The 23,165-nt window shown below is 37.3% G+C and overlaps 1 protein-coding gene across 6 annotated transcripts in view; it reads left to right on the top strand.

Moving 5' to 3' along the window:
* Nucleotides 1-23,165, top strand: part of pcdh11 (protocadherin 11) — a 203,360-nt gene that overhangs the window by 48,646 nt on the left and 131,549 nt on the right. For 5 of the 6 annotated variants that reach the window (XM_055034075.1, XM_055034078.1, XM_055034077.1 and 2 more), the window contains one exon: nucleotides 5,945-8,452. In XM_055034075.1, the coding sequence (XP_054890050.1) occupies nucleotides 5,945-8,452 (2,508 nt within the window). Of the gene's footprint in view, nucleotides 1-5,944; nucleotides 8,453-15,353; nucleotides 17,321-23,165 lie in introns of those variants that run through there. The other variant, XM_055034079.1, reaches the window with a different exon arrangement.

The raw sequence follows: 23,165 nt of genomic DNA, 5'->3' as shown, positions 1-23,165 counted from the left end.
CAAAAATATGGTGAAAAATGCTATTATTTATGCAATTTAGTTCAAAGCTATTCAAATTGATTAAAAAAAAAAACAGTCAATGACTCATGGAAATTGCTGGTAGAAATGAGGTTTTCTGTTGATTATATCGAGTTCAAAGTTATTCCTTAGCTCATAGCGGTTATTATTTTAAATGCTTTTAGATGGTGTCGATGACATCATCATATATGATGATCTATACAACAGTTTACATGTAAATTCCTCATGGACCTTTTCATGATATCTATGTCTGAGATTACTACAATTACAAAAGTGTAAGTGTAAGAAAAATATATTTTATTTAAAAATCCATCACCTGACACTCATTAGTAATTGAAAATGTTTATTGTACATGGTATTGATTATTCATAGACTGCATGCAGAATCCCACATGTCTGACTAATTAATCATTTTTATTTGGTGGATGCTTGTAATGTTTTACTTTTCAATTTGAGATGATTTCACTTGATATGAATCAGGTTCTGGATTAACTAACTCTATACTCCTGCTGCTTTGGTTGTGCAGCATTGTTCTCTGTGAGAAAAAAAAAAAGAAGAAAAAAATGCTATTAATTTACACCCTGCGTTGAAAATGTAACCTACTTTTTCATAAAGAGAAATGTGTTGCAAAACCTAAAATATTTAACACTAGCCATAAAACTTTCTATGTGCTTTATATCATTTTGGCAGGAGGCTGTAAAAAATGGGCCACTTTTCTCTATGTGCAGATATATCTGAGAATATGCATTGAAGAGTGCAGACGCAGCATATAGAGTCCCGCATGTCCGATTTCCAGCCACAAGTTACATGTTACACAAGTTACAGTCTGTCTTAAATCTCTGCAAATAAAAGCATGCACCATCACATAGTAATTTCAGATTTAAGGACAATATTGTAAAATCTTCAACTCCATTAAATTTACAGCTGTATATTTCACGTGTTACAAATAAAGAACAAAACTAACAATCAGTACAATGGAGGAAAAACTTTTGCATTCCAAATATGTAAGATAAGTGAGAACATAGAAGGGTGGAGATTTAACAATTCCCTCAATACTGTGATAGAATGAACAGAACATTTGCTGTCTGTATCTGTCTCGCTTACCAATAGGCACTTTTAAAGCGTCTCTTCCCTGCCAGGGCCTCTTCGATGCAGTGCCCTGAATTGTTCATGTCTGGAAAATCACCAACCAAATGTTCAGCTCATTACAGTGATCATCTGCAATCATTTTCTTTGCCCTTTTCACAATATATAGCGCCATAAACCCCTGCATGTAGTCATACATTTCAGAGCATCTGTGGCTTTTGGTCCCTGATTCAATTCTTCTCATTATATTCTCATTGGACCTGAGATTAATTTCCCTGTGCTCCAGGTTCTATATGAGTTAAAGCATTAAAGGAGCCTGAGGCATTTTCATGCCTTTGGTATCGTTCATTTCAGAAGTGCAGTAGAAAGCTGGAGGTTTAGTGGGGAAGGACTGTGCAAGCATTTCCTAGAATAGCTTTTGGCTGCTAAGCCACCCGTGGTCTATCTCTGTTTGGTCCTGGGAGATTTGTCTCAAAAGCTCCCTAAGAGTGATAGTTTGTCCAGTTTTTCTGTGTTGTTCAGGGCACATTTCTAAAATTGCAACCATCATATGACAGAGTCAGCTGTACTGAGTGTTTTGTGACTTACAAGGTTTTCAACATACAGAACAAATAAAAGAAACCAGGCGGTCTCTTTGTACACCTTTGAACATCTTTCCTTTTTTTAAAGTTTAAGAAGTAAAAGAAGAAGTTTTATTTATATAACACTTTTTTACCAACACGGCAATTCAAAGTGCTTTAAGGAATTATTTAATTTTGTAATATATATTGTGCCACCCTAAAGTTTTTACTAGCCTGGTCTGGCCACTGCTGTGTCTTTTCTTCTGGAGGTACCACTGAGAAATTATTGCAGATTATGCTTGCAGACAAATTATCCCAAGTGTGAAGAATTTGTTAATGTCATGAATCACAGAAAATTAACCCAAAATAATTGTTCAAGACAAAGAAAGCAAACACATGTGGAATTACAGTGGGATTTCCTATAACAGGACATGTGTAAGATATTCCTCTTAGAGATGCACTCCTCAGAGTTTTTGCAAAGTTATACATATCAATAGAAGAAGTTAAGGGCACACTGTACGTGTATGCATGTAAAAGAGACAGCAGTTGTTAATAATGTAATTATATAATTACAGCAGTTAATTGTCCCTGTTAGCAAATTATAAATTATCTGCAATTAACCACATTTTTTGGACAACTGAGTGAGTTAAAGAAGCCTCACTCAGGCCTAGTTACAGTAGAATCAAGACAACATCGGCTGAAAGATCTCAAAAAGCAGAAGAGAATTCAAGTTACTAATTGTCATTATAAAACAGGGTTTTTTCTATTTTACAACAAAGATATTCATTATGGAGTTGGCATTTTGAATTGTGTTTATTATTTTATATGAGCATGGTAAGCACAGCTGGAATATTGAAATAAAGATCACATTTTATATGTTCAATTGAATATATTTCCATTAAACACTAAATTAGAGAATCTGATACTATTTCTAAGTGCAGGATGCGCCATGAGATAAAGAAGTCGAAAGCCTAAAATAATAATATTGAGTAATTTAGGTTCACCCATTTCAGTCTTCAAGTTCTTTGCTTTAAGTTTTATTCTCAATTTTTTTTTCCCTTCTAGTTTGGAGTTGATATAAAATGATCAATATTTGGGGCATTTATTGTGTTATATATAGATTTGTTTCTGGCCATCAGGAAACATAGACGGAGATCAGACATGGGGAGAATAAGAGAATGGTTTAAATGGGTCCATCAGGAAGGGTTAACATTGTAAATAAGAGATTGTTCATCATGTTTTGGCTGTGAAAAGGTTTAACAAATTAACTAATGCAAAGAGAAACATTGTGATAAAAACTTCTAAATTATTTTTTCACCACTCAGCATCACATTAAGTGACATATTGAAAGTTTAATCTGAGTTTATTTTAAAAATGGAGTGAAAGATGAAATGAATGATAATCTTAGGCACTGTTCATAAAAATTATGGTCACAGTCATCCTTTACGTCATCAATAAAGATGATGTAAAGGATTCTTTACATCCTGACGTTCTCCTGAAGATGACGCTGACAACTCATCTTCTGAGAGTGTCGCTCAATCACTGTCATAAAAATTTGCCAGTTCTCATTTGCATTTACCCTGTGTCAACCCCAAATTCAGATTTCGCACAAACCTCTGGACCAATAATTTTACATTACAATAATCAAGCAAGTTCAGAGAGGCATGCACACTTTGCCTTTTACAGAGCTTTATCCTCTTCCTCAGCCTTAAGGTTTCCTGCAAGTGATTCATGGTAGTATTTGGCCTTTTCTTAGCCTGCCCCAGATCTTATCGCAATCCACCAGACTAATTTTGCATTCAGAAGAATGCTCAGTCGCAGGGAAAGCTCTCTTCAACTTATTGAAATGCAGTGAGGGCTGTCTTGTCAGTTTTAAAATTGTTTGAATCCAAGACAAAAGCACAGTGGAACTGCGAGCTCATAAATCACTGTGCAACATTCCCTTTGACACATGCTAACTCAACATCCTACTATTATCAGGCTTTTCCAAATATCACTGCACAGATACTGAGCGACCGTGCAGAATCAATGAACTAGTCAAACAACTGAGGATGGAAGAGCTCCGTATGGATGGAGAGGATGATATCTTTACAGCTCCCAGAATGTTTCCTCGCCTCTATAGATTACCTGAGAAATAATTTTTCAGCATGTATAAATATTCTGTAGAGTTTAACCATGTGACAGTTTCTCTATGTTTTACGTTCCATGTCCACTTATTTTTACAAGATTTTGCCCAGAAGGATCCCTAAGTAAGGCCTGGGAGATCCGTGCTGCTGCATTGGCTTTTTTAAGTAGTTCTGTCAATCACTAATGTGTTGACAACATTTCCTCTGCATGCAATTTCTGAGAGTATACAATAATTTACATGCTGCAGCTGCACGTTCTAGCGTCGGCTACAACGCTGTGTTGGCAGAAGGACAGCTCCACATTTTGAAATATACTGCACACTCTTGTGCTTGCAATTTGGTTAAAATGGTCCCCCCTTGAATAACGAGAATGTACATATCTTAATCTCATTTGATAGCTATGCCTAGACAGAGTAATCTCTTCCAACATTATGTGCAGCATGAAGCTTATCTCTTTAAAGAGGATGCTTTTTCTTGTTTTACCATGAAACTGCTTCTGACTGAGAGAGCTTCAAAGGGCTTCTTTGTTTCATAATGTGCATGCAGCTCATTCATAGGCTTGATCTTCTTATTTCCTCCCCCTGCTCTCCTTTTCTCCTCTTTTAGTATCCCTTCTTTCTGTCTTTTACCTGCTTTATTCCTTTCCACCTCCCTCTGATTTATGGGTCTATACCATACACATTTTACTTTAAACATTAGGAAGGCATTTACTCTTTATAAGTACTGCCAGTTCATCTGGTTTCTCATGTGATTACTCATGCATTTGTTTTCATTTTCTTCCAGCTGTACCTTTGCGTAGATTTAGCTCCTCTGGAGCAAAAAGCCTCTCTAATATGTAGGATTTTTCCATTCTGCTCTTTTTAATTTAAGGTGATCCCATCTTGCATTGTACCCAAATATAAGTTTATTGGTGTGTCTCTTTTCCCTCAATCTTTTTCCTTCTGATAATGAAGCTGAAAATGGTGCAAGGTTGCCTGCTCCATTCTAACATGACACATTATACGAGGATAAAGTGAAATCTCATTTTGGGGAAGGCAAAAAAATGAGAAGGCTAAAGAAGTAAATGGATCCATTCGAGTTGTAGTTATATAGAGAGGATGAACATACTTGATTCATTTCAAAGATTGGTCACATTTCAAGCAGATTAATTAGCTTCGTTTTGATCTTTCGCAAGTAATAAATCACAATATGGCATCAGTTTTTGAGCATTATTCTAGCACAATTATATGGATTCTACTTAACCAGGCAGAGTGGAGTAATGTCTTTGAATCTTAAGGAAGTATTTCTGTTTCACTAGAAGTTTAATTATTAACAGAGAAAAAAATATGATTTTCTTACATTTTGATAGACAGTGAAGTCCAAAACCATGGATGCCTCTCCTAGATCTATTTTTAAAGTAAACCTTTAATATTACCAACATGTTTCTGCATTCAACAGCCTGAGTGGAATGGTCTAACCATAGTTCCAACTTGAATGTGTTAGAGAATGTGTGGAGGGAGGTAAAGATCAAGGGGATGACAAGGAGACCTTCCATCCTCAAAGATCTATCACCAAACATGCATCATTAAAAATCCAGGAGATACTGCTTATGAACAATTGAAAGAAGGGTTTGATTGCTTTGATTCCGGTGGAGAGTATTTTATCAATTTTTGAAAAGTATCAGGAACCAAGCAGAAAGGCACAAGGAAAAATACTATTTAATCTTTTCCAAAAAAAAAAACAGCCGACATAAATCCAACAAAGAAAATATCTCCCAGTTCTTTAAGTCTCGACAAAAATAAATAATGCTATGCAATGATCTAAACAAAACAAGAGCTATTTACCAAATGTGTGCACATATTGGCAAACAATATTTTTTGTCCAACCAAAAATAATGATCATTTCCAGCCTTAAAGGATTCTGCTAAATGTAACAGCTTCCACGATTGATAAGTGTTGTTGTTTGTGTGACCTCCTAGCATCTGCATTTTACTTTCTCATTTAATTGAAAGACTGTAATTCTGAGTTTCTGACCTGATGGTCAAGCTGAAAATGTGCTTGTATTCTGGTTACAAGCAATTTTTTTAGACTAGAGTTTTGAATTTGTTCCCTTGAAGAATGTACTCACAGTGTCATGTGTAGCATCAGTATTAACCACAGATGTTTTCTCTTTTCAGAGTGTCAATGAGTTTGGCTTAGACATCATTGAGACCCCTGAAGGTGACAAGTGGCCACAACTCATTGTTCAGCAGAATCTTGATCGGGAGCAAAAGGATACCTTTGTGATGAAGATCAAGGTAGAAGATGGTGGCAACCCCCCTAAATCTAGCACTGCCATTCTCCAGGTTACCATTTCTGATGTCAACGACAATCGTCCTATCTTCAGGGACAGTGAGCTGGAAGTCTCTGTTCCAGAAAATGCTCCAATGGGGACTTCTGTGGCTCAGCTTCACGCCACAGATGCAGACCTGGGTTCCAATGCACAGGTCCATTTTTCATTCAGCAACCAGATCTCCTCCTCAACCAAGCGTCATTTTGCCATCAATAGCTCTACTGGACTGATTACTGTAAAGCAACCTCTAGACCGTGAGGTTACTCCTGTTCATAAACTCATTGTTCTCGCAAGTGATGGCAGCTCAACCCCATCAAGAGCCACAGTGATTGTCAATGTCACAGATGTTAATGACAATGTTCCTTCTATAGACACTCGCTACATTATCAACCTGGTAAATGGGACTGTTCTACTGTCTGAGAATGCTCCTCTCAACACCAAAATAGCCCTTATTACTGTTACTGACAAGGATGCCGATCTGTATGGCAAAGTGGCTTGCTACACTGACCATGATGTTCCTTTCCGGCTTAAGCCTGTCTTTAATGATCAGTTCTTACTGGAGACAGCTGCCCCTCTAGATTATGAAACCACTCGTGAATATGCTATTAAGATAGTGGCCTCGGACAGAGGAACGCCTCCTTTGAACACTTCCGCTATGGTCTTAATTAAAATCAAGGATGAGAATGACAATGCACCCGTTTTCCCTCAGCCTGAATTTCAGCTGTCAATACCAGAGAACAATGACCCCTTAATGCAGTTAATAAAAATCAGTGCCACTGATGCAGATAGCGGACACAATGCAGAGATTATTTATACTCTTGGCCCTGATGCACCGGATGGGTTTAACATAGACAGGCGATCAGGAATTCTCTCTGTTGGGAAACGACTGGACAGAGAGAAGCAAGAGAGGTACTCATTCACTGTCATAGCAAGAGACAATGGCTCAGCACCCTTACAGAGTAATGTCACTGTTAGGCTAATTGTTCAGGACCTCAATGACAACAGCCCAGCTTTCACTCACCCTGAGTACAACTTCTATGTGCCTGAGAACCTGCCGCTTTATGGGACAGTGGGCTTGATCACAGTGACAGATACAGATGCTGGAGATAATGCTGTTATCACCTTGTCTATTTTGAACGGCAAAGACAATTTCATCATTGACCCTCAAACTGGTGTGATCAAACCAAATATCACCTTTGACAGAGAGCAGCAAAGCTCATATACCTTCATGGTCAAAGCAGTTGATGGAGGACAGCCTCCAAGTTCCTCCTATGCCAAGGTCACAATTAATGTTGTCGATGTGAATGACAATCGCCCTGTGTTTGTTATTCCTTCCTCCAATTATTCATATGACCTGGTACGAACCACCACCTCCCCAGGTTCTGTGGTGACCAGAGTGTTTGCCATTGACAATGACACAGGTATGAACGCTGAGTTGCAGTACAGTATCATCAGCAACATCATCATCACATCTAGGGTCTCCCCTCGAGGTCTCTTTTCCATCGACAAAACAACGGGTAACATAACACTCCAAGAGAAAATTGTACTAGCTGATCAGGGACTGCATAGACTGGTGGTCAAGGTCAAAGATTTAGGCCAACCTGAGTCATTACATGCTATTGCACTTGTACACTTGTTTGTCAATGACACTGTGTCAAATTCTACCTTTATCCAAGAGCAGCTGCGAAAAAGTATGGAAACACCATTGGATCGTAATATAGGGGACAATGAGATAACGCCTCAAGCCAATGGATATGTAATTGTTGTTATAGCGATCATAGCAGGAACCATGACTGTTATTTTGGTGATATTTGTCACTGCCTTGGTGCGCTGCCGGCAGACACCTAGACATAAAGTAGTACAGAAAGGCAAGCAGAGTGGGGAGTGGGTGTCACCCAACCAAGAGAACCGTCAAATCAAGAAGAAGAAGAAGAGAAAGAAGCGATCTCCTAAGAGTCTTCTCCTAAACTTTGTGACCATAGATGAATCCAAGCCTGAAGACCCCACACATGAGCATGTTAATGGCACCCTGGATCTTCCTGTAGAGCTTGAGGAGCAGACTATGGGAAAGTACAATTGGGCGACCACACCTACAACCTTCAAACCTGACAGCCCAGACTTAGCCAAGCACTATAAATCTGCATCCCCTCAGCCTACATTTCAAATCAAACCAGAAACTCCAGTGGCCCCTAAGAAACATCACGTGATCCAGGAGCTCCCCTTGGACAATACGTTTGTGGTGGGCTGCGACTCACTCTCCAAGTGTTCATCGACTAGCTCCGACCCATACAGTGTCTCAGAGTGCGGCTGTCAGGGGGGATTCAAGGCTGCAGGGCAAATCGCCACCCGGCAGGTAATTCATGAATTCTTTTTTAAACCCACCCACACTAGTCTCCACTCACACTCCCCATGCTTTTCCTTGGTAGTTGATGTAAAAGGGGGAGGGAGGGAGCATGAAGCCAAGGGGTTTTCTCACACAAACCATGACCATGTCTACATAAACGCCATTTGCACCTAAAATTTAGGTCACAAAGTGGAAATAAGACACAATTTATCAAACTAATAGCTCAAACCTTGTTTTATACTGTTTTTGCATCCTCAGAAAATGCAGGTTAAATCAATTGTCAAAGACTTTCGTAATAACAATTTTTTTTATTTTAATTTTTTACCTTGACTGTGTGTAGTAAGTGGCATAAAGCGTGATTTAGAGGCCTGGAGGATAGGAAACAGTTATTGAACTCTCTGATGCATTTGAGGTCAAGGGCGAATTAAGCTGTGTATATCTGGCTGATATGTTTAACAATGCATGTAAAATGTGTCAAAGGGTCCTCATTTTATCAGGTATTCATTCAGCCATAAAGTGTGAAAGTAATAGCTCAGAACAAAAAAAAAGAACTTGTGTCTCTCTGCGTGTGTGTGTGTATGTGTGTGTGTGATTCTTGACAAATGACCTCACTGTTTTTTGGTGTCTGTCCTTAAAATAGTATGTGTCTTAAATGCGCCAGTGAGGATTTGCGCAAGTGAGGCTCATTTGAATACCAGGGTACAGCAAAGGGCTTATGATTCCCTAAAAGATATGTGCCAAATGCGAAGTGCCCCAATAAATAACAACTGGCAGGGGAAATAAATGTAAATCAGACATGAGGAGAGGTGGCCTTACTCAGCCCAGCACTGTTTGGAAGACTGAGTACTGCTCGGGACAGGGGAGGGGGTCATGGAGATCAAGGTGATGCAGAGCCTGGGGACCAATATACTTAAACACCAAGGGTGCAATAGTCCATAAAATGCCTGCCTGGACAACTCTGCATTAAGCCCATAAATGTTCCACTTTAATGACCCCAATTATTTTTATAAATGGCACATGCAGATACACATTCTTTGCATTCTTTAAATTGTACGATTTGGATGATGACTAATCTTTCCAAAGCTGTCTTGCCACTTTGACGTGTTTTAGTGTGCGTTTGACATGACATTGAAGAAAGCCATTGTTGTGTCTCTAATCACTAAGTATTTGACCTGGCATCAGCAGCATATTTTAATTACACAGGGTTGACGAGCTTGAGCACAGAGACGTAATTTATTCCCATTGGAATGATGCTTTACTTCAGTCTAAAATATTCAATCAACTTAGTTGGCTTTTTCATCCTTTTTCTTATGCTTTTCTTTTTACCAATTTGATTGTGACTTGATTTCAGTGGCTTTTGTTTCTGTTGCAGTTTTGATCATATTAATCAAAGCTGCCACTCATTTATTTCTGGGTCAATTTCATGATGTTGCATCAATATTGTTTGATGTTTTTTTCCCATTAGGTGCTATCTTTTGTCTATGTCCACACCATCATTTTCCTTATTGTTTTCTTCATTTCTGGTTGTGCTATGCCTCTTTATTTTGCCTCGCAGCATATTATGTGTGACATGTAGCAAGCTTTAAAATTCTTCATAGTGCCGTTGTAAATGACTGTTGATCCTGTAAAGTGTAGTGCTTAGGCTAATTTATGAAGACACCCACACAGAGCTGATAGTATTTTCCCTTCATACACCTTTTATTTGAAACCCCAGTCAAAAGCTATGCCCTGCCACTCCACATCATGCATAAGCCTACTACATGCCCCTGGTGCTAAAGATTAAATCCATAATGTGTTTATATGACACACTGACAACTTGTCAGAATGATTTTCCCTTCTTACTTGTAATGACTGCCAGAGAATATGCAGAAATATTCCGTCTGTGTCTAACAATTCAAAATTATTATTATCCGTGATGTATTTTACTCATCACAGATTTAAATTGATTTTCACTTGTGTTGCTGATCAGAGTGGAGTATTTTTGAGCAGATAATTTAAAACCCATGAATATTTGATTAGTAAACATTCTTCCAAATATTCAGGCTATGTTTATATCTCATTATTTCTAAGGTATTTATTTTCTCGACTTTCTGAAGATGGGTTTCATGTTTACAATTTTTTCATATTTCGGTGTCACATGGGTCCCAGCAATTGAATAATATATCAGAAAAAAAAGTGCTCTCAGGGGTTTTGCTTTCCAGCAGCCATCTCTAACGGGGTTGCAATGACAACACACAGCCTCTAATTTTTGTGTCCCCTTAAGCAACTAGCATGCAGTTCCTCCCACTTTAGATGTTACATTTCCCACAAGTTTAAAGTGTGCTTATTTAAAGCCTGTGTCACAGAAAAAAAAATAGCATGGAGCTATGCCCAATGAGAATCAGTGGCTGCAAAGGTTAATTAAATGCACTAAAGGGTTAATCACTTGTAATACAGTATGATTAAAATCACTGTAATTGGTTTGAGGCTGATAAGGATGAGTGAAAAAAAGGCAGGCGTCCTTTAAGATTATCAGGGATGCCACAAACTATCCTTGGGCAATTTGTGCTCGAGAGATGTGAGGTGGATGACCAGCAGCCCTGGTTTGCTAGGGCCCAATTACATTTTCATCTCGCTTTGATTTAATCTCCATGCCATGCTTCTTCGAAGAAAACTCCATTTTGCAAAACTAGAAACAAATACTTGAAACCAGGCCATTTCTTCAAAAGGTGTGGCTTTCTTCTTTTATCAGATGAAACAAAACGAATAAGTGAGCACTCTGGTATTTGTCAAAATGATTTCAAGTGCACTTCTTTAGAGAAAAAGCGTCATTTGTTCTTTAAGTTCTATCTCTCATCAGCGCGACGTCATGCCAGAGCTCCAAAGGCAGAGATCATAGGCAGGTTGTTAAGTTTCTTCCTTTTGCTTTATCAAAGTGACAGACAATGCTTTAGTGACTTCACACTGAAAAGCCAGAGAAAAAATAATAATGCATTGACAAGAAAAAAAATAAATAAAAAAATACTCACCCATGGAATAACAATCAGGAGGGAACACAGGAGATAATTATGGTTGAAGGTCACTAAAATGTTTTCAGGGACTTACAGATGTAGCTGATAAGGAGGAAAGCTTGTAAAAATACTTCAGAGACTACAGATTTGTGCCACCATATGGCTTCATTATACAGCAAGAGCTGTATTTGCAAATGCCAGCCTCCGCCTTCCCGCCCTTCTTTTCACAGTCTCATCATTTTCTTTTAACCCTTACCCCCTTTGATATTAGAGGTCAATCAGCCTTCAGTGATGAGGAGCTCTTGTTAGAGCATGTGCTTTAGCGGGGGCAGATCAAATTACTTTCACCCTGTTTTAGTGGTTTCAAAAAGCACATTTAAAAAATGAAAGGAAAGGGGTTAATGAATGTGTTTGTTGAAGGGTTGCTGTTTCTTAAATCTAGCCTCAAGTGGCAAAACTCCAAAGAATATTTTGTTGTTGCATAGTCCATATGCTCAGATTACTTTAATGCAATGTTTTTATAGAAATAGTCATGTTGTTTTACCTGTCTTTCTCTGTTGCTTTTTGTGGTTGTCTTTGGATAATACAATTGAAAGGCAGTAGAATTATGAATTTTATCCTAGAGAACTATTATGATTTGCTTGTGTCTTGTTATCTATTTATGGGTTGGGATCAGATTCTTACAGCATGATCACCTTGAGAAAACACAAAATAATTTTATTTGAAATCAAAGTAATCGCTGCTATTGATACAATAACTTAATTAAAAACATATAACTGACTTAACATATTGATTCCTATAGAAATTAAAATATCTAAAGCAGACTAGTTTTGAAACAGTTGCCCTCCAGGGATAGTGTGGATGAGTTGACATGAGCTTCTGTGAAGATGCCATTTTTAAAAATGTAAAAACATTTTCAGAGTTGGAAAGCTAACAAACAGACCCTCAACTGAAAATGTTCAAATATGAAGAATTCAACATTAAACATCTACACTTTCACAAAATACAGCTGTTAGATTTTTCACTCCTTTTAAGCCAAATATTTGTGCTACTTATTTGTTTTGGCCAATGCTGCCAGCTATATAAATCCACCTGATGAGGTGATGGGGTACCGTTTGTGTTTTTTTATTTGCATATCATTTGTGAATCAGTGTATGATTTCTTATTTCCATTTTCAATTGACAACCATAAATCCAAACGTTTTTTTTGTTTGTTTTTGAACCGGCTCAACCTGACAATTTTAGTCTCTGATAAAAAATATGAAATGGAAAAACCAGATTTGATTTTAATATCTCACTGCTTGCACTTACGTGGCCTGGAACTGCGTGCAAAAGTGCAGGTTATCTAGTGACACCACGATAGAGCTGGGACCACATACTAGTCTGATTATGGACTTATTCAGCACCGGTATGACATGCAGAATATTTCTGCAGAAGATGAATATTCTGCTAAGCTTTGAAATGAGCCTCTGAAGATTTAAAGAGAAAAGAAAAAAAACTTTGGTTAGATGCAGAACGAGAGAGGATTTTGGCTGAATCGATCAATATACAAACTAAATTCACATTCAGAATTTCACAGTTCATGTTGCAAACATTGCTTTTAAATGTATCAATCCATCAGAGAAAGGACCATCGTAAGGCTAGAAGTTTTGACTGGGGTTGAATGCAGGAGAGGGCCGTGTTTAAACAATCCCACTGGGAAACTTAATTTGACAGACTGTAAGGGGAAAATAGCTTGACAGTTGTGCTTTAAAATTATTTCCGCTTCTCTTTATTATTTTTTTCCCCACTGAATAATGTTTAAAGTTTTGCATTCAAAGTACTTTTGACTACTAACATATTTTTGCAGAAAAACAGTAGGTTACCTTTCCCTTATGTTTCATTACTGTAATGGCTATACTACTTAAATTTTACACTATTTTATTATAGTATTAATTTATTAGTAATAATAAACTGTATTTAGAAAGGGATATTCATTTAGCTAATTGACCTACACTTTGAAGACTTTCTGGATCATGCAACCCTTGATACAGAAATTCAAATGAAATTCAGCCTTACAACCTTTTTTTTTTTTTTTTTTTTTTTTTTTTTTAGAATTTTTGTTTCAAGACTAAAATTGAAAATTAGAAAAACAATAACATTTTTCTTTTTCTGTACCCAATTCTAAAATAAGTCACTGAAAAAAATCAATCACTTTTTCATCTTTTGATTTTTGGTTGTCAGTTAGAAATAGAAAGAACAAATGATACGCAGACTTCTGTGCAACGACTTTGAAAGCACAATCCTGTGCTTCCCTAGGTCTGGCAGTTGTCTGGAAATGTTTCTGTTGGAATGACAAAAGGCTGATTGGATGGACTGGCACAGATAGCAGCATCAAACATTCAATGCAGAGATTGTTCAAATAAGAAAGCATACTTAAATATCTTGTGTGAAATTGTAGGTGGTTTAATAAATTGAATTTAGTGCAAATTAATATCTTTAGTTTGAGTTTAGTTGCCAAATTCAAGGTTTTGTCTGAGTAGATCACTTTTCATCACAATGAACATTTCCTCATTGTCCAGTTAGTTGGTTTTCAAACCTTGACGATCCTTGGTGTCTGCAGCTGAAAATATTCCCAAACAGTCAGATTTTCAAGGTAAAGGGGGAGGAAACTTCTTTCATCCCGATGACCTGCAGTATGTAGCAATCCACGGGTAAAGGGCTCCATGCAAAATGATTAAACTCAGCTCATTCCATCATTATATCTGGCATTGTGATAAAAGTATTTTATGGCAACACTATGAAAATTATTTGGAAATATATGTTTTTTCAGTTTTGAAACCAATAACACTTGGTATATTTTGATATTGAAAAATTGGCATGGAGATGGACTGTTTAATGGTAGAGTATCCTTTTAATGACATCAGTCTCAATTAAGTTTACTTGCATTGGATATTTCAGCAACATGGCAGGTCAAAGTACTTCACAGTTGTGACTGTTGACTATACATGTACTATAGAAACTATATATGTGCTATAGCAAGGTTGTGAATTAGGCTGTATGTATAGGGATAACAGAGATGGCCTTTCCCCATCTTTCTGCTGTGGACTGCATGGTGAGCTGGAAGAAAGCTACCTCACTTTCCCATGTTTTCAAGAAAGACAAATTCTGCTCTTTGGAAATATTCGCAGTCAGGAGAAACACAAACCGTAATGGTGTAGCGTCGAAAGGTGCACCACTCACCAACTAAGTCATGTTTGAAGATTTGTGTAAACTCCATAAGACAATAGAACCGTGGCATTGTCAATCTTACCATAATTATCGCCCATGTCTGTTGTCCTCAATATTTCTTTTTGATTGCTCTTTTTTATTTATACCTTTCTCTTGAAATACTTCATCCATGATCACTATGTCTACCTAATATAAGCACCGTCAGGCCAGACTGATTATCCCATTTTTAAACACTTACAGATGTGTTTGATAACGTTGTGAGTAATGGTGAAATGTCATATTCTGTACATATCAGAGGACCCACTGGCAAGGGTCCGAGCGAAACAGTGGGCCTAAATTGAATCAAATGTTTGTTTTAGGGGAAATGGAGAGTGCTGCACTAGTGTGGTGGGAGACAAAAAAGACAAATTGGGAGTGACAATTGGATAAGATTGCATGCTCTGATAAGTACAGGAAAATACACAAACGTGTGACACCTGGGGCATTCTTCAAGGCAACCTGACATGATAATGAGTTGATTGCCAGAAGTGCCTTGAAGAACGCCTGTTTCCTTTTTTTTCCACTCTCTTTCCAGAGATGTTTTTTTTTTTTTTTTCCTTACTCAGTGTTCAATTTAGCCTTTCACCAATAAGGCTACAGCTTAGGTTGCTCGGAGCTCATTGACATTGTAACTACAATCTCCCTATATCTGTCTGTCTCTCTATATTTCAGGAGATGGCACTGAAACCACCACACTATGGCACACTCTGTGGCACAGGTACAGCTCGCTCCCACAGGATTAAAATCAATCTCTAGCTCCCACTTCCTAAGAGAGGGAAAAAGGGAGAAAAGAGGGAAAGAGGGAAAAGAAGGAAGAACTGAAGAGGTGAAACAAGTACTTTACTGTCTCTACAGCCTCAAACTGCACCTCTTCATTCAATTCAGTTTCAAAGATGAATTTGGAAGTCGGGAATGGGGGGAGGGCGGGCTGTCTTAGAAAAAAGGAGACATGCTTTTCTAAAACTTGACAAAGCTCTCCTTGTGAGTCTGTTGGAAAGCTACAATGCTTTATTGAATTCTATGCTACATTTTCCCTTCTTGAGTGAAAATGATTTGGCCTGAACTTTCCCCCCTGAAAATGTTTCACTCACTCAGCCGATCTGTACAATAGCTGTTAAATACAGTCCGTATGTGTAAAGTATGTTGATATGTATGTATGTATATCTATCACAAAGTTGATGGTGTTTATATTTATCGACTGCATTTCTTTGCCTTGTTTTTGAAAACTGCCTAGTGGCTATTTTATTTTCTTACCTGCTATGTTTTTTAGTTGTTGTTGTTTTTTTATCAATTAAGACTTAAAATGTATTTATGCTGCAAGGGCCTTCAACCTGCAGGCTTACATTAGGATTGAGCCCACTTGTGTTATTTCACCCTTTTGCCTGTTTCTGTTCCACTATTGATGCCACTGAGTGACAAGTGAGGCTGATATAACAGAAGTACACTTGGCCCCACAATACAACCGCATTCCCTTTTTTAATACAACTGTGCTAAAGATCGCCAAGCTGTTATTACACTGTAAGAAATGGTAGGACAAGTTTAATACTTTGAGCTAAGCCACAATCACAAGGGACTAACTGCTCGGGTCATAATCAAAAGCTGTTTATGTAGGGCAGATTTGAAGCGTGCTAAGCCTAACCTTTTGTGTGTCGCTTTCTACTCCTAAATCAGAAGTGATTTACCCACAAGATCCACATTTAAATGACTCCAGATGGTTAAAAAAAAAAAAAAGAGGAAGAAAAATAATAATCCTCGGGCAGTAGTTTTGTGGGATCTGATGGTAATGTGAGTTTGTGCGCCTGATTATGGAAATGCAACTAGGACTTCTCTTTAAAAACAGCAATAAATTTAATTTTGAGAAAACAAAATCAACAGTACTTATTGGCTTTTGTTCCAGCATATCTTTTCTTTTTCTTTATGTCTAAATCATCACAAAATGTTCTGAGTAGAAAATCCTCTACCGTAAACAAAGTAATTGATTAGCTTCATCGATGTTCAATATTCCTGTTAAATGAAAAGCTAAAGACTTATTTGTTAGGTAAGGCCGAACAGGCGCCTCCAGTACATACATACGACCATAGAATTAGAGTCATTAATATAGACATAGACTGTGTACTCACTCAGAAATGTACAGAAAGGACAGGAGCAAAAGGCTGTTTCCCCCTGTGTGAGAGGCTGTAAATAGGTAAATCAAATTACTGCACGGACCAGAAGGCCACTTCTGATCTCGTCCCAGTCCTACTTTGTCATGGTTGTACAGACTATGCCTATTTTAAAGCTTTTAATTTTATGTGTGCTGCCTCTCTCTGTGAGGCAGGCTGTTATTATTTAAGGAAGATATGTTCTTGCAATTATGGTATCAAATGTATTCACTGCTGTGTAGGAGTCACAGTATAATCTACACACAGCTTTTTAGCACTGTGTAATAATTAGATTTACCTGATCATTGGGGAAATGAATATATATTTGGAGAAAGGGGACAGGAAACCTCACTTTTATTTAATGTGAAGTAAAATATGCACCTTAAATGATCTTTGTAATTGATTTTTATTTGCCTGTGTGGAGAAAAATGTAAATGTTTTGTTTATGTATGTGTGAGCTTCTGAAATTTATTAAAGTCTTTTGCATTGTATGGAATATATGGTGGCTCTTCTTACTTACTGTTCTTGGCATTTAATGTAGGTATACTGCAGTAATCCAGAATATCATCCTAATGTTATTCAAGTTCAGTAATTGAATTCAAAAAGTGAAACATGTATGTATGATATAGATGCATGGCACATTGGTGGTTTGCTATTGACAATTAAGATTTAAAGAAAAGCTCAAAAGTTCCTCAGAATATAAGAATATTACAAAATACCAATACAAATAGATGTTTAATATCAAAATGTTACTTTCCTGTGGGGAAGAACACTGACTTAACAATTGTCAATAAGACTTTCAACAAGGAGCTATAGGTCAATACAAAAAGGCTTGTTTTTCATGGGGGGGGCTATATCTGAGCACATTAATGAAAAGCTAAGTGGAAGGAAAAATTGCCCAATCAAAAAGGATAACTGCAACCTTGTGAGGATTGTGAAACAAATCAGACTTGATGCCTGCCCATACTGCTAAACTACTGATACCAGGACATAATCTATGTGGCATTCTTAAGAGTAAGACGAGACACCATGGATCTAATGATTTAGATGAGGTGAAGGTTGCCGATCTGTACAACCCCTTGCTTTCTTAATACCTCAGCAAAAGAACCTCAATTAAGAATCCAGTTAATGTACTGCACAGTACATGGACGTAGTTTTTAGTAGGCAAGCTGTTTTTGTGCTTTAGAAGGTTTTTGTTGTTCTAATGTGACATTTTCAGAAGTAAAAAAATTTTTGATTGTCAAACGTAAACTTTAATCATCACAACTTACAGGAATGCACATTTTATATGCGTGTGTATTAAATGTACTTTTTAATAAGAAATACTACTTCTTATTAAAAAGAAAATGAAAGCTAATTTTTTGTTAGCTTCTCATGCAAAGCTAATGAAAATGAGCTTTTCACTGATATTCTAATTTATTGTATTAGTTTGCCCCACTCAGCTCGGTTGTCATTTTAGCTGCCCTGTCTGCTTTGTGAGAGCACTATAACACTTTAGGGAGCCACCTGCCTTGCATTGCTCTTTTGCTGTTAATTCTGGAGCAGTTGTTCAGACAGCTTGTGGCCACTGGAAGTAAAAGTAGCCTTACTTGTTTGGACACCATTAATGGGTGCTATATACAGTAAGACCAGACATTTGACACGCTTATTTTAGCCACAGAAAGATAACCATGTACTCCTCTGTGCTGCAGCAGTGCTGCACTCAAGCAGGAAATGAAATGAAAAAAATAAAGTTTTAGATATACATCACTAATTAGGGACATATTACAGATAAAAAGCTATGTAAATGCGGCATGAACACTTCCTTTGAAGTACACAGACAAAAAAAAATACAGAAAAATTGGATCAACATTGTTTATTGTTATTATTTTCTTCCCTCTGTGAAAAAGCTGATAATGATCATTTGATAATGATACCTTTTCTATTATGATGTACAGTGGTGCACCAATGCAGAGCTTTCCTCATCTAAGAGAGATTGATGCGAGAAGGTACAATAAGCACCCCTCAAACATCCTGCGGTGCAGTGTTTATGCAGATTTGATCCAAAAATACAGACTTGAAAGGCATAAAACAAAGCCTGACAACAGAAAGCATTTAATTGCTTATCAAAGTTACTTCACATTTTGAAAACTGAGAAAGAAAGAGAGCTAATCAGTTCCCTTGGGAAAAGTGTCCTTGGTGATTTAAGGAAAAATGGTGCAGACATAAAAGAGTGTTCTGGTAAAGAACATAAATGTCACATTTCTAATAATAGATAAACCACAACATTCTAAACGCATCACCTTTACCTAAAAACAGCTTCTACACATCTTCAGTACAGCACTGTCTCTTTCAGTTAAATAAATTAATGGTTCACTTTTCAGTTGTATTCATGGGTATAATGAGTCAGTTTCAGAAAAGCTCTAAATATGCAAAAAAGAAATTAGGACTATCAAACACAGAACATTAACTTCAAACATTTGTGGATGATGTTTGAGCGGGTGCTTCTATGCAGAAGATAAAATCAGTGAAGAAGTGAAGGAAAAGTGTGTTTTTAAAGCTAAAACTGCTAGGCAGTTTTATGCTGTTGCACCTTATAGGTGTGTGCATTGATTTTAAAATACATAAGACAACATGTTGAAGTTGTCTCATCATTTTACCGAAGCGTTTCTGTGAGGGAACTGCTTCCAGAGTTTCTTTGTTGACACTTATTGATTCATGATTTATGAGGACACATTATTCAATTTCATCCAACAGGCCAGGAGGCTGGTTATATGTGGTGAATGTGATTACATATAATACAATGATAACTCTGCAGCACATACAGACCAACACACAGGAGCTTACACACACACAGATCTATGTATTCTTTTTGTTGTGTGTGAGACTGTCCATATGGTCTTTAATAGAATTATTTGGATATATATAATTCTTTTTTATCAAGGTCCAAGTTTTTGTTGTTGTTTATGCTATAATCATGGGAAATATACAGTACCCTGCAAGAGTACCTTTTAATTCTTTGTCAAATCAAAACTGCAATGTATTAAAATTGTATGTGATAAACTTGTGCAAGGTGGCATGGTTCTGACTTATTACTTTTTAAAACCATATATCGCTTCAATCATAGATGAATATTTTAGGGTGTGACTTTCATAGCTTTGCTGAAATATTTCTTAAATCTTTGCTAACTGGGAATAGTTTAGTCAGGCTGCATAGAGAGCAATAAGTCATTTCAATTGTAGCTCTGGTTTTGTGCTAAAGCCAGTTGTCAAGTTAGAAAGTAAACTTTTGTGTCAGTGTCACTGAAACCTTCAGTAATTCCTAGATAAATGGGATTTCTCAGTGACCTCCGACTTTACCTTTACATCAGGTAGTGTGCTTGGTTTTCTGACAAGAAACCTAAAAAAAAATCAAATTCTCAACTACAAAGGCACAATTATGTCATTTGTAATTAGCACAAGTAGCTTACTCTAAAGAGATACATTTCTTCTAAAGAGAAACATTTCCACATAGACAATAGGGTCACCAACATGTTTCAGTGTCAATGTGCTGTGCAGAGGGGAATGTACAGTGTTAGTTTTTCACCACACAGCATTTTGCACATGCCAACAAGTCTATTTTGGTCTCATCTTACCAGAATTCCTTCTTCGACATTTTTGCTACATCCCCTTTACAAACAGTGACAAGCAGCAGACATATTCTTGTGGCTTTCTTTCAACAATAGCTTCCTTTTTGTCACTGCTGCATAAAGACTAGATTAGTGGAGTGCATAACAACATATTCTCCTGTCAGAGCTATGGAGCAATGCAGCTCTTCCAGAGTTACCATGGCTGCTTAATGACTTTTGGGATGAATGCTCTCTTTGTCCAGATTACCGTTTTAGGCATCTTTTTAAAGGTTTGCATTACAAAGCTTTGCATATTGTTTTATAACCTAACCTGACTTTAATCTTAGCCCTGATTTGTATGTCTTGTTCATTGTTTTGAATTAAGCTGTTTGTTCAGATGAAACAAATTTGAGGCCTCCAAACAGGTGGATTATATTTCCTAATGAGGTGATTTATAAATGCAATTTCTTGCACAAGATTGTGCTTAGTGGCATGACATTAAATGGGGTTGTGTGGAAATGCAGAAAACACTTATGTTTTAATTTGTAAAAAAATGTCAAGTACCATTTTTGTTCTACTTCACAGTTGTGACACGTCGTGTTTATCACATGCAAGCTAAATACCTCCATGTTTGTGGTTGTAACATGAGAAAATGTGGAAAAGTTTACAAATGTTTTTACAAACTATTTTTTTCTCCATGTTAACAGATTGAGACACTATGCTGTAATCAGGCAGGCATGTTTGTAATTAGCTAAGAATAATGACCCCTCAATATTAATCAGAAACCAAATGTAAAGTTTGTTATTCTGGAGAAAGTCTGCAGCTCTACTCTTGTGACTTTCTTCAACCTTGAGAATGCAATCAGTGCAATCAGTACCTCTCCGTTATCAGTCCCCTGCCTGAAACATAAAACCCCAACATATCCGTTATTAGTCTGGGTAACATGGAGAAATATTGAGATGGCCAAAAAACATGCATTTCTTTCATCGATTTTGCAAGTTGCTAACATTCTCCACTGAGATTACTGTCTTCAGCCATACATGGTATAAAGTGTCTGTTTAAGAGTTCAGATTGTTTGAGCCAAGTGAATGCTGCATTTGCTATTTCAGATTATCCTTTCAGAGCAATATGCATTTAGTAACCTCAGCATCACTATGCATATTATATAATACAGAAATCAGCAGTTGTGACAAATTGGATGTTTGTTTTTCTCTTTCTACTTATTACTTTGTAATTTTGATAAAAGCTGTCCTACATTATGTATGTATAAAGCTGTAACATTTTCTGCCCTGGTTCGGTACCTGTTTCAGAAAAACACCTAGCTCTTTTATGCTAGAGTCTAAAATCCAAAGCATTTAATGTCATGGGCTGCTATGGGAAAGTGTGAGTCAATTTACCAAGCAGCAAGCATGTTTAAGGTGTGATGTGAAGTTGTCCCAAAGCGATATTGGCTGTCTAAGCAAAAGCTATTTATGCATGAGCTGTGCAGTGATGCAGGAAACAAGAAGACGCTGTTTTGCTGTCGCACTCCAAGGCAACACTCCACACAATTGCTGCCAAATCTTTGCCAAACTGAATAATTCAATCGTGGCTGTGGAGGGCTGGCTACCTTTCTTTTTCTTTGTGTGCAACAATCAAATCTGTGTGGAAGCCCGCCGAGTGGTTCTTTCGGAGACACTGAGTGTAGCTGTACAGCCCGGAGATTGTTTTCATAGAAAACAATTCTGTTGATTAAACGAGGTGTGACTGTGGAGCGGGGATCTGAAAAACATCGATTGCCTGTACAATTGTTTGTTCCTTGTTAAAAGTGTGATCTAAAACTGTGGTTGCTGATAGTGTGCCAGGAGCATATGGTTCGCTGGGGAGCCTGCAACATAGTTATATCTTCCTTAAAATGTCCGAGGTAGAAATTTATCATCATCTGTTGCTAAAGATTGAGAAATACCTAAAAGATTAAGACCAAGAACTTTTTTTAAGTGATGTCTGGACTTGTTGGACTGCACGGCTGTGTCAGACTCAGGTTCTATGCATGTTAATACAGTGATTACAGCAGAGAGTGCTGAGCTTCAAACGCTTCTGCTGGGTGAAATCCCCTCCCCTTCTCGTCTTACCCCATCCTACTCTCTATCTGTTGCCCCTCTTAGCCCCCCTCTGCACACATACACACCCGCACACACACTGTCTAGCCCCCAACCGCTCTTTGGGGCAATTACATGGTTTCAGCCTTTGTTTTACCCATGTACTTTAAAGTGTAATCCACTGGAACACAAAGACAAATTTTGCAGGGATAAGACAAAATTGAAATGACCAAGGTTTCTCTGTGTATTTCTGTTTTTGTCTGTTGTTGTTATTATTTTAGCCAGCAGGTGTGAGCGTGAGTGTGCTTGTGAGGAAATGCACTCAAAGGATCTTTGCATTAAAACCCTCGCTCATTTTATATTCACTCAACCATGCAGCAAGAGGCATTTGCAGTAATATTGCATGCAACTGAATTTTGTAAGTGCACTTTACATTGCCATTTAAAAGTATGTGATACTGTAGGAGTTGTGTGAAGCAAACAATGATCTCATATGTAGCCAGGCTTGATGACCGATTAATAAAAAAAAAAAATGCATTTAACAATAGTTACAAGTACAAATTAAATTTACTGTTTTCCAATAGGTGAGTCTCTGTGAAGCTCAATAAATCAGCACATTATTATATTATAATATAATTGCAATTTAAGCTATCTCATTATCTCAATAGAAAAGTTAAATA

Source organism: Poeciliopsis prolifica, unplaced genomic scaffold (genome assembly GCF_027474105.1).
Source record: "Poeciliopsis prolifica strain line A6 unplaced genomic scaffold, Auburn_PproV2 SCAFFOLD009, whole genome shotgun sequence".
NCBI lineage: Eukaryota > Metazoa > Chordata > Actinopteri > Cyprinodontiformes > Poeciliidae > Poeciliopsis > Poeciliopsis prolifica.
The sequence above is the reverse complement of the archived record's forward strand: the minus strand, read 5'-3'. Positions and strand labels throughout refer to the sequence as shown.